Source organism: Hippocampus comes, unplaced genomic scaffold (genome assembly GCF_001891065.2).
Source record: "Hippocampus comes isolate QL1 unplaced genomic scaffold, H_comes_QL1_v1.1 scaffold5, whole genome shotgun sequence".
Classification (NCBI taxonomy): Eukaryota; Metazoa; Chordata; class Actinopteri; order Syngnathiformes; family Syngnathidae; genus Hippocampus; species Hippocampus comes.
Genome location: NW_017805701.1, coordinates 256,258 through 268,774, shown reverse-complemented (window position 1 = coordinate 268,774; position 12,517 = coordinate 256,258). Strand labels below are relative to the sequence as shown.

The 12,517-nt window shown below is 45.1% G+C and overlaps 1 protein-coding gene across 2 annotated transcripts in view; it reads left to right on the top strand.

The window, feature by feature from the left end:
* Nucleotides 1-12,517, top strand: part of fam184ab (family with sequence similarity 184 member Ab) — a 30,827-nt gene that overhangs the window by 10,423 nt on the left and 7,887 nt on the right. For both annotated transcript variants that reach the window (XM_019882747.1, XM_019882748.1), the window contains exons 8-17: nt 77-261; nt 1,069-1,254; nt 2,693-2,815; nt 3,793-3,954; nt 4,067-4,188; nt 5,134-5,284; nt 6,801-7,013; nt 9,780-9,933; nt 10,736-10,863; nt 11,816-12,000. In XM_019882747.1, coding sequence (XP_019738306.1) covers nt 77-261; nt 1,069-1,254; nt 2,693-2,815; nt 3,793-3,954; nt 4,067-4,188; nt 5,134-5,284; nt 6,801-7,013; nt 9,780-9,933; nt 10,736-10,863; nt 11,816-12,000 — 1,609 coding nt within the window. The remainder of the gene's footprint in view (nt 1-76; nt 262-1,068; nt 1,255-2,692; nt 2,816-3,792; nt 3,955-4,066; nt 4,189-5,133; nt 5,285-6,800; nt 7,014-9,779; nt 9,934-10,735; nt 10,864-11,815; nt 12,001-12,517) is intronic.

The window sequence follows — 12,517 nt, the reverse complement described above, 5'->3', positions numbered from 1 at the left end:
ATTGGGGAGCACCCGGTTTGGCGGCCACGTTGTTAGTGCGAGCGGAGCTCGACCGTGAGGTTGTGTGAACTGCCGTCAGGTCAGATCAGCAGCCTGCAGGCCACCCAGATGACGCAGGAGGCGGCCGTGCGCGACCTGGACAACGAGCGCAGCCGTCTGAAAGACAAGGTGCTCAGGCTGGAGGAGGAGCGAGAGGCGCTTCACGGGCAGAGCCAAGCGCTGGACGAGAGGCACAAGCAGCAGCTGCAGTCACTACACAAGGTAGAGGACCACAGAAAAATAGACACGCTAAGTTTGACTACGAGGAGTGAAAAAAAGAATCAAATTGCAATTTTTATGATATTTTTCTCTCCCCTCAATATTGCAAAGTTGCGAAATTGAATAATGGCGAAAATAGTGAGAGGCCGCAGTGACAGAGTGTCAATAAGCGTATTTGCCAGTCTTGAGGAAAAACAACTCTTTGGAAAAGGTCGCATGAAGAGCCGGCGGCGCCTGCCCGATGCTGAATGTCAAGTATGGCGGCTTCATGTCGCCTTTGTCGGCCCACCGGCGCTGACATTTGCCGCCGCGTTGTCTTCTGGGAGCCGCTGACGGAAGGCTACAATTCATGGAAATGAGCGCAAGTTGAGCTTGGAAAGCACTGCAAAACATTGGGTGAAATTTCGAAAATTCTTGGAACGTTGCCGCCGCTTTCAGGCAAAGCGCCTTGAGGACGCTCCGCTTTGATTCCGAGCCGTTTTTGTCGGACTTGTGTAAGATTTGCTTCAAAAATGTCACGTGCTGCTTCACCAAGACGTATGTCAAAGGACTGGTGAATCCTCAGAATCTGGTCGCCCAGGTGCTCTGACTAAACCTCAAAACGGCAAACATACAATCGTTTACAGTGGCTGCGACTACCCTTGAGCCGCATGCTGCTTCACCAAGACAACAAGTCATTGGGAAGGACACAGCCGAGAAAAGGCGTGAGACGCTTTCTGAATCCGCGCCGGCTCATTAGTAATCGCTGTCAATATGGCAGAGTGACGAAGCATATGGCGCGAGTGTCAGCGTGTGTGTGTGTTTTGGCAGACGCTACGTGAGGAGAAGGCGGCTCACGAAAAGGACATGAGCGGCCTGCGAGCTCGCTACGAGGAAGAGAGCAGCCAAACCAAGGAGAACCAGGCCCGGGTTCTGGACGACATGGCCAAGAAGCATCGGGCCGCGCTGGAGAATGCGCTCAGTGGCGCAGAGAAGGACAAAAACAGGCTCTTGGCGGTGAGTGCATCCCCCCACCCTTCCCTTAACGCCGTAACTCGTTGTCATGGCGACCAACACATTCTTATAAATGCTAATAGAAAATATTCACAAGTAAATGCAGCCATAGACAGTTGCCGGCGCACTTTGACCTGTGAGAGAAAATCGCAGTCTCGCAGCTAAACTCGGGCCGTGGGAACATGAGTTGTTCTTCACAGAGGAGAAAGAATATCTGACTTTGCGATGGGGGCTTGCGACTGGGTGTCAAGGAGGCATTCAACAGAGGGAGGCGTCCACAGCCCACCCCCATCACTCTCCATCCATAAAAAGGTCAAGAGCCCCTCAACAATCATTTTTTTTAAGCGGCATCAAGACTGTGGCTAGCATGATTGTGGCCGCTGAGCATCCAGTACATGAAGTGCGCATACTTAGAGATGAATATTTGAAGTTACTTAGCATCAGCGGGGCCGTGTACTTGCATTAAAATCCGACATGTGAGTTATTCATGCTGATGCTTTTAAGCCGCTTGCGTCCTACATACGCTACGTGTTATGTCATCGTCATCATCATCATCGGCACCACATGCACACATCGGTATAGCGCGGATATAGTACGCCGTGTTCGGTGCGCAGGGCTTCGAAAAAACATGAATGTCGGCTTGGTGCCGACAGGATGTGTTTAAATTGGGCGATCAAGCCTCGGTTATGGTTTCAAATAAGGTTAGGGTTTTTAGTTAGGGTTCCAAACAAGGGTCGGGCTTTGAATATCGAGTTTTAAACACAGGTTATGTTTTCAAGTCTGCGTTGGGGTTTTAATTTCGTGTTTGAAGCCTTTGTTGGGATTTCAAACATAAGGGTTGTGGTTTGAATAAATTGTTTTTCAAAGCCTGGGTTGGGTTGAAAAGTCAAAGTCGATGTTCAGGTTTGAAGACTGGCTTGATGTTCAGATTCATATTTCAAATAAGGGTATAAATTGGGGTTTTAAAATTGTGTCAAATCATGGTGAGGATTTAAGATGGGGCTCATGTTTTCGACAACAGTTTGGGATTCAGGGTAGGGTTTTGAAATGAGGGTTTCAGTTCTGGGCTCGTGTTTCAAACCAGGGTTGTAGATCTGATTTAGGATATCAAATGAAGGTTTTACGATTGCGTTAGGATACAAAATCATTCAAATCCCCGCAGACCCATCATGGAAGCCGATTCGTACGACGAGAGGGCCCAACGAGCGTCCGTGCGGTTGTCCGGCCGCGCTTTTCCGCTCGAACGATCCCCCGCTGGCTCCCCAGCAAAGCCGCGCTCGTTAGCCCGAACCCGAAATAAACCTGGAGCCACGTGGCACATTTGGCAAATGACGCTGCGAGCGGCACACAAGATCCAAAGTGACACATGGCGTCGCTTCCATTTGGTAGCAGCTTTTTACATTTCACTCAAATGCTCGTGTGTTTGTGTGCGCGCGTGCAGGAGCTGGAGCAGCAGTTTGAGCGAGAGCGCCACACGCTGGAGGAGCAGAGGAGTGCTCTGCTTCAGCAGCTGGAGCAGCTGAGAGAGGAAATGAGCTCAAAGCTCGACGCCGCCGACCACGAGGTGAGCAGAAATGACGGTTTTTCAAGCCTGGGTTTGGCTATCAAACAAGGCTGAAAACTTCGGTTAGGGTTTCAAGCCTCGGTCAGGGTTCTAAACGAGGGTTACAGATTCAAATTAAGGTTTCAAATTGGAGTTTAGGGAAAAACAAGGGTTCATTGGGGCTTCGAGTTAGCGCAGGGATTTAAAAAAAAAAAGACTGCCAGTTTTAAAGTTGGGTTTCAATACTTTGTCAGGGTTTTAAACAGCAGTTAGAGATTCAAATTAAGGTTTCATGAAATTAGGGTTTCAAGCCTCGGTCAGGGTTCTAAACGAGAGTTACAGATTCAAATTAAGGTTTCAAATTGGGTTGGGGCTTCGAGTTAGCGCAGGGATTCAAAACAAAACAAAACTGCCACATTTTAAAGTCGGGTTTCGAGACTTTGTCAGGGTTTCAAACAGCAGTTAGAGATTCAAATTAAGGTTTCATGAAATTAGGGTTTCAAGTCTTGGCTACAATTTCAATCAAGGGTTATGATTTTTTAAAATAGGGTCTTACATTTAGGTTTAAGTTTCAAGACTTGGTCAGGGTCTCAAGAAACTTACAGATTCAAATTAGGGCTTCCAGACAGGGTTTGGGTTCCAATTTGGGGTTTCAAGCCTGGGTCAGGGTTTCAAACAAGGGTTATGGTTTTAGAGTAGGGTTTCAAGTCAAGGTTAGGTGTTGAAGACGTGGCCATAATTTTGAATTAAGAATTCCCCCCAAAAATATTTTGGATTGAAATTAGGGTGTCAAGACAGAGATTTCAAGCAAAGGTTCCCAGCCATGGTTAGGGTTCTAAATTAAGATTTTACTGGAAATCTCTGTTGGGGTTTTAAATTTGGTGGCTAAAACTGGGTTAGTGTTTCAAGCCTGGTTTTAAGGTTGGGGTTAAGGTTTTAAGCAAGGGTTATGGTTTTAAGTGCATTCATCATGAATTTCCCTCCCAACTGTATGTCAGGTGCGACGTCTGCAGGAGGAGGTGAAGCGTGGCGAGAGGGAGATGGGCGCGGCCGAGGGCCAAATGGCCACCATGAAACAGGCGCAGGACAAACTGCTAGAGGAGCTGGACGCCACCAGGGGGCGACTACGGGAGACAAGCAATCTGCTCACCGCCTTGCAGGTGCCCGCCACGCTACGCGCCTCGCAAACCTCATTCAGGGACAAATGCCATACACTTACTGTGTGTGTGTGTGTGTGTGTGTGTGTGTGTGTGTGTGGTGGGGGGGGCGCAGGCCGAGCTCGAGGTCCAAACACGCCAACATGAAGCTAAAGTGATCAGCACCAAAGAGGAAGAAAAACATAAGATGGATAAAATGGCTTTGGAGCTGGAACTGAAGTGGACGGAGACCCTCAGGTGACGCACGCTCACACGCCATGTATGTGTGAGCACGGAAGCGTGTGGCACAGAAATGGCAGTTGGGAAATGACTTTTTCAGAATTAAAAAAAAAATCTTTTGGAGTGGTGACAAATATCAGCCTGAAGAAAAAGCAAAAATGTGACTGAAAAAAGCGTGCTGTAAGAGATGATTGGATGGATGGCTCAGATTTGTGATCAATGAATGTTAGATTGTTGGATGAATGGATGATGGCTGATGGATCGATACAAGGCTGAATGTTGGAGGGATGGAAGGAGGACATTTGGATAAACTGATGGATTGGTGCATGGATGGCGAATGGATGGACGCAGTGGATAGGTCAGTGGATGCCCATTGGAAGGAGGGTGAGCTAGGTTGTTGGATGGATGGATGCTTAGATCAATGATGGATGGAAGGACGGATGGATGGAGGGAGGGATGCACGGATGTCCATTGGATACATTGCTAGTCGGATGGAGAGTTTGATAGCTTGTTGCATGGATGGATGACACAGTGGCTGGATGGATCAATGATGGATGACATTTGGATACATTGATGGATGAATGGATGGATGAATAATGGATGGATGGCTGCATGGATGGATGGATCAAAGATGGATGGACGCATTGATGAGGGTTAGATGATGCGTGGATGGATCAGTGGATGACTATTGGAAGGAGCTAGGTTATTGGATGAAGGGATGCTTAGATCAATGATGGCTGGAAAAATGGATGGATGGAGGGAGGGATAGATGGATGGATGCATGGATGTCCATTGGATACATTGCTAGTCGGATGGAGAGTTTGATCGCTTCTTGCATAGATGGATGATACAGTTGATGGATGGATCATTGATAGATGACGGACACACGCATGGATGGATGGTTGGATGACCGTCGGTTGGAGGTTTTTGGTCGTTGTGCTCACGTTGTGTTTCATTTTTCAGGCAGGAATGCAAGAAGCTGCGCGAGGAGCTGCGCGAGGCACACGAGGCGGACAAAGCGACCGCCTTGAGCCAGCTGGCCCAAAACAAAGACCAGGAGATGAGCAACTCCCGAGACAGCTGGCAGAGGAAAGTGGACGACCTGCTGGAACAGGTGCGCCCCGTCGTCTCTTCCACCACCGTTCTCTTTTTATGACGGGACAGTTTAAATTTGCGTGCAACAAGAGAGGTGATCGGCGGTCCCGTGCCGATATTACTTTTTATAGATCAGCGTGAACTGCAGACGGCCTTGAAAAATTAACGTGCACCTGCAATTTGCCGGCTGATAGAGCAGATTTAATCACACCAGAGCGGGACACAAAAATAATTTCAAAAATCAATACGGCGGAAAAAAGACGGGATGGCAAAACGACAAGAGCGAGGAGCTTCCTTCTTTGTTTTGCTGCGCCGCTAAAGGCCGCCCGCCTGCCGTCCGACGCGTGACGAATGCGGCCCCTTTTTTCGCCACGCTGTCAGCGAGGCGTCAAGCCGCCGCTTTTATGCAAAGCGCCTTGAGGACGCTCCGCTTTGATTCGAAGCCTTTCAAAAGCTCACTTTTTGACATGCGCGGCGCCAAATTAGACTGCTGCAAATTTGCCTGTGGCCTTTAAAGTCGACGACTCGTCTGCGACTGCCTCATATGTTGCGCACGGGGTGTCAAACTCATTTTCACTGCGGTCAACGTTGTAGTTAGTTTCCCTCAGAGGGCCGTTGTTACGGTCTAATCACTTAATCGCATTTTTTTAGGGTGCACAACTCGACCTGCATTTTATTGCGATGCTATATATGTTATTTTAATATCCGTTGCTAGATGCTATTCATGAGCCCTTATGGTATTTTCCATCGTTCATTAGCATTAAGCTAAACAGACCTGATGTAGGTAAACTGATGTGCATGTTTTAAATATGCAGTCGAATTCCCTTTGTTTGATGTTTACTTTGACAGTAAACTTCAGCTGGTTTCAATTTTTTTTAAAATTATTTAAAGCGCGTGTGGGATGGCTAAAGCGATTTAAACAGTTTTTGTGACTTCTCTATATTGCAACATTGTCACCTACCGTTGGACGCGTTGCATGTCTGTGTGGCGGATGCTAACGCTAGCCCTCCTTTTGACACTGTGTGTGACTCACATCTTAGTCACGGCACATTCTCCAAATTTGGGGCAGAAGCGAGCGTGCGTGTGTGTGTGTGTGTGTGTGTGTGTGTGTGTGTGTGTGTGTGTGTGTGTGTGTGTGTGTGTGTGTGTGTGTGTGTGTGTGTGTGTGTGTGTGGTGACACAATCCAGCTTTTCTGCTTTATTCTTAGTCGCGTTTCAAGTGCTGATGAATTAGCAATGTGCGTCCCCTTCCACTCTGAAACAATACCAAAAAAAAAAAAAAAAAAAAAACAATTCTAGACCGCACACTCCCTGTTGTTTTCCTTTTGGCATTAGAGCGGTCTAGCTTTAGTAAAATGACATATTTACCAATACTTAAAGTAAACTTTGTTTTTGTCAAAGGAGGATAGTTTGCAGGTTGCTGCTGTTGTATGTTCTGTTCTCTTTCAAAAAAGACCTTTTTAAAAACAAATCTGCCTTTTGTCTATTGGAAAGAATGTTGAAAGTGAATCTCAAGCCATCTCTTTTGTTTTTAGATCTCCTTGCTGAAACAGAGTCTGGAGATGCAACTGTCGCAGTCACAGTCGTCGTTGCAGCAGCTTCAGCAGCAGTTCAGTCAGGAGCGCGAGCACCTGCGCACGCAGCTGGACGAGCTGCAGACGGAGCATCAGCGCAGACACCAGCGGCTGCACGAGGCTCAGTGCTGCGCCCTGCAGGACGTCGAGCACGCGCGACAACGAGATATCAAGGTTTGAATTAGGAATGGCGGTATTCTGAAAACATTCCCTGTGCCACGGATGGGCAACTTCAATAATAGAGGCAGTCACAATTTTGCATCAGCCCTACTGAGAACGGCACATTGCACTGGGCTCTTCCGAACCAGATTTATGACAAAAATGCCATTTTAAATATGGACCAAATGCATGTATATATTTTTTAAACCAGCCCACTTAATATATCATCTGACAATATACATCAATAATTGTGGCCAAAGATGCACCTTATGAAATGAACCTACAGCTGTCACGTTCTGTCAGCATAAAAAGCAGGATTACAGCAAATGCCATTCATCCATTTTCAACCCCACCCCACCCCCCTTTCGTTCTTCCTCCTTCAAAATCAAATAAGTGTGCCCCCATCTAGTGGTTAACAGTAGAATTACACCAGATATAAATGAAACCAAAATCGAGTTAACTCTCTGATTAAAAAAAAAACAAAAACAAAACATCATCATATTAACAGGACCAGAGAACTGGAACATGCGTTGGTGGGAGCTGTAGCCCAAGAAACAAGAAGTCATGCAAAAAAACAACAAATACTGTGCTTTCGGATTTTATCACTCCTGTTTGACGACTTAATTTGCCTTTTACCATCATGACGGAATTGTTCCCCCTCACCTCACTCCAGAATCAAAAAATGGAACAGTCCCATCATGTTGCGTCAGCAGCAGTAATTATGTAAAAGCTTCAGGTCGGAAAAGGCGTCCTTCTTTTTATTCATCATCTCAAAACGTCTCTCACACACGCACACACATACGCATTCATATTTCTATTTATTATTCTATGCAAACGTCATCACACGGCTCGAGAACAGAAGCAATAAATAAAACGCCTTCTTTCTTCTTTCCTCCCACTCGCTCGCTCTCATTTTCACAAACACAGACGGCAAATTGCCTGGTTTGCTTTATAATCATTAAGTGGAATCGCATTACAAAGTCTGTGCAGAGAGAGAGACAGTCGTGTTGCCGGGCAAGAGATGAAGTGAGGACTGCACAGTTGTGTGCTGCTTTACCCATTACAATTTCAACTCCCGGAACAATTTAGTTCCACTGATCCAGCTGTTGCCATTCTCAAACTTTGAAGTCACGTTCTGAGCCGCTGCTTCTCAAGTAGATATTTCACACTCTATAAATACAATACACTGGTACCTTGAGATACAAGTGCCCCGACTTGAGTTTTTTTTAAGATGAGAATTTAAAAAAAATCTTTTTACTTGTTTTGAAGTTGAAGTTTACTGTCAAACATAAAACAAAGGGAATTAGACATTGTGTATTGCAAATAATCTCATATTTTAACCTCATATTATCATGTGGTGGGAAAAGCTATTCTTTATCCTCTGCGAAGAACAATGAATATTATTATGGCTTCCTAAAGAATGTACATCCATTTTCGTATAGTACTGCCCCCAGCTGGCCAAGACACAAATAACAGAAGGAGCAGCACAATACGCATTGAACTGATTCAAAACAACAAAATTCTTACATTTTTTTTTTTACTTAATATTTTATTTTTACATAAGTGCAAGTTTTTATGAAATAAAATAGAGATTCGGATATTGGATGGGTGAGTTATAGAGTGCTATTTTCTCTCTTAAAACCACATTATTTTGTTCAACCAAGCCGTAAAATTTCATCTAATGAAGGTTTGCTAGTTTAATGCTAACGTATAATGCGAAACATCATCAAGAGGCTAATGGAAACTACCGTAGACGTCGTGGTAATTACATAGCAAGGGTTTCACAGTAGCCCAAATGATAATAAGCTTTTAATACTTTATAATTGTGAGTGCTTTAAAAAAAGAAAATGAAGCTTATTGTTAGACTTCACGCCGCGTTTGTGCAGTAGCCGCAGTGTTGTGAGTTGCACCTAGGGAGCCATAAAAAGAGGAGGGGGAACTCCCCCCACCCACTCCATTAAGCAGTGCGAGAAGGAGCCATCACGTTGTTATTATCCTCCATCTCGCTCATCTCAGACGGGGACCATTTGGTTTGATGAAAGGGGCAACGCTGAAGGTTCTTCAGATTTCCTTCTGCGCCTGAATTTTAAAGACCGCGCGGGAAAAAAAAAATGTTTGGAGTGCAGCCATCACATAGGAGTGAATATCATGTAAACCTCCAGTGAAGCTGATCATAATGCGGCAGAGTGCTGAGCAAGAATGTTCCACTTGCAAGCTCGGGAGCCTTGAAATCACTCTTTCTTTCACGCTGACGCGTTTATGAGCAAGTGCTCGGATTACGAATGTTTGCCTTGAGTTGTAGGTTTTTAAAAAAAAAAAAATTAAGCACTAGAAAGATCCATGGTTGATCAATAAGAGCAAATAACCCACCGCGCACCGAGCGATGATTATGGACGCAACTAAAGTGTCACAGCGTGCAGGCTTCTGCAACAAATTTTCACGAGTGGCCGACCATCAGCGACTAGTGTTGCAGCGCTTCGAAATTTATTACTTCTTCAAAGATCAGTACCTGTCATGGCGGCAATCCCCAAAGGCCGTTGGTGTCAAGGCTTTCCCTCCGCTTAGTCAGATGAGGTGGTTCGGGCATCAACTTAAGATGGACGCCTCCCAGGTGTTCTGTGCAGAAGCCATTAGGAGGAAAGACCCTGGGGAAGACCCAGGACATACTGGACAGACTATGGAATACTCTTGTAAGAGCTGGAAGAAGTGGCTGGGGGAGACGGAAGTCTGGGCTACCCCGCTCAGCTTTCATTTCCACCATTGAGATTTTTTTTTTTTTAGGAGCTGGAGGAGCGTCTCCGTCAGCACCACCATGCCGAGCTCCAGTCACTGCGAGAGGCCCACCGGCACAGCGTGGAGACCCTCAAGCAGCAGTCGGAGCAGGAGCTGCAGACGCTCCGCTTCGAGCTGGAGGATGAGGGCAAGGCCATGCTGGGTACGCGCAAGCACTTTGAACTGGTTTAATATTTTACATACTGTACACATTTGGAATTCTTTTCTTTTTTTTTTTTCTTTTTTTTTAATTTTAAACTGGCCTATCCTTCCCTTTAAAAAAAAAAAAAAATCCAATGAGCGCAAAAGCTTGCCCACCCCTGTTCAATATAGAGCTCCAGCCACCCAAACGGAAGGTTCCAAACCGCGTCCAATGGACGCGGTAGGGTGACAGCACTGATGGATGATCCTCCATTAACCTTCACGCTCACGCACCTGACACCTCAACGCCACCGCCATCCGTCTCACTACCGACGCTCCTTTTTTATTATCCTGCCCTCCACTTCTTTTCTGCAGTATGTGCATATATGTGTGTGTGTGTGTGTGTGTGTGTGTGTGTGTGTGTGTGTGTGCGCGCGTGTGTGTGAGTTCTTGGCTCTATGGCCTGAAATAAGTGTCAAGCTAATAGTGTCTAATGGTGTGTGTTTATCTTCCACATCGAGAAGCTTTTCAATAGAATTAAAACCGAAGATATTTAAACACCAACAACACATCTTTGAACTAAGGTTTACTAGCTTAAAGCTAATGTATAATGCGAAACGCCATTGTCGTGCTAGCAGAAATTAGCATTGATGTTAGGGTAATAATGAAACTTCCAACAACTACTACTGCAGCTTAGTAGGAGGCAGGTAAGTTTTATGGACAGGCGAGTTGTGATCCCCAAGTGGTAATTAGTAGATGGAAGTAATTGAATAATATTTTGAAAAAGGATCTTTTTTTTTGTTTGTTTTTCGTCGTCGTCATAGCATCTCTTCGGTCGGAGCTGAACCACATCCACGCGTTGGCCATCGAGCACCTGCGACAAAACCACCAGCAGGAAGTGACGGCCGCCAAGAAGGAACTGGAAAAGACGGTGGAGAAAAATCGCCTCCAGGTCCGATCAATACATTATAAGTGCCGTGTTTATTTTTATTTATTTAAATTTTTTTCGAACTTTGTGTGCCAGTGTATGTGTGTGTTTGTTTTCCCACCGCTAATTGGACAAATGCCGTTTGCATAAATGTGTTAAATTGGCCTCTGGGCTCTCGGCCTGCATGCGAGCGAGCGGGCGAGCGCTCTTTTGGTTCATGTTAATGAGCGCACAGCTTTTAAAAAATCATGCTTCATTTTTTGTCATCACAGCGTGGGCGTTCTTCGCTATTTAAAAGCGTTTGAATGAAGGACACGCACACCCGCGCGCGTCATATGATGCAGTTCTTGCACTGGATGACATTCGATTATGTACCAAATGAATCGGAGGGGATGTTCAAATTCTATTTTCAGCACAGTGAGACAAAAGCGCTGGCTAATGTCCTCATTGGATGAATAATTAAAGCCTTTTTTTTTTCTTATTTAGAAAGATGGCTAAAAAAAAAAAAATGAGCAGGGAAATAGTTGGACGGAGGAAGATGGGGAGGAAATGAACTCATTAATGTTTTGTGGGTCGGAAAGGAAAGAACAGCCAAAGTGGTTCCGATAGAGCAAGCAGATGTCTCATCTGGCAGCACATCTGCTTGGAAAGTCAACTTCTCATTAGCATGTTTAATCACATCGTAAAGAAGTAGCACAAAAGTATTCTTTTTAAAAAAAATTTTAATGCAAAACGCATTTTATTTAAATCGCTGAAATTACTGAATGTTTTAATCATTTTTTATGTATTTTATTTTGAAGGTTTTCCTTTCATTTATTGATGTTTTTCTTCATGTCATTGTAATAATAAAAAAAAAATGATTGGAGATAATAAAATGACATTTAGTGACAAATATATTTGCAGATACACTTAATTTTTTTTTTTTTTTTTTTTTTTTTTTAAATTGGTAACCCGGAGAGGCTTTGTTTCCGGTCAGGAGCGCGAGCTGCTGGGCCGCATGGCCGAGCTGCAGGAGGAGGTGACACGCAGGAAGAAGCACATCGCTCAGCTGGACCACCAAATCCACACGCTCAACGAGAACATCAGCAGCCTCACCAAGGAGCTGGAGCTCAAAGGCAAGGAGGTGCTCAAGATACGCAGCGAGTCCAACCAGCAGATCAGGTAGCTCGCCGATGCCGAAACTTGACATTTGGTTCAGAAGAACGATCCCGCCAAACAATTTGAGTGCAGTCGAGAGCAAAATGTTTTTTGTGTGTACAGGTCTCAAAAAAGGATTTGTCCGACTTCTTGTCAAACTAAACAAAACAGATTACATGCATTGTGGATAGAAAACAATCACATAACCTTCAGCTAGCTTCGTGCTAACTCCCGAAGCAAATCGCTCTTGCTAGGCTAACGAATAGATTTGATAGTCATCTCGTCACATTTTAATAAATTTTTCCACAAAAATCCTGTTTATATATATTTTTTATATATATATATTCTGTTGCGTGTGTGGCGTTCCTGGTGTCAGGCTTCGAGAATCTTCTTTTCTGTCGCATGATGGGAATTCATGAAGAATCAATCTTGCTGCTGGTTAAAAAGCGCGTGTGTGCGCACAGCATGCGTCCATTATGTAATGCGCGCATGTGTGTGTGTGTGTGTGTGGTGTGTGTGTGTGTGTGTGTGTGTGTGGGGG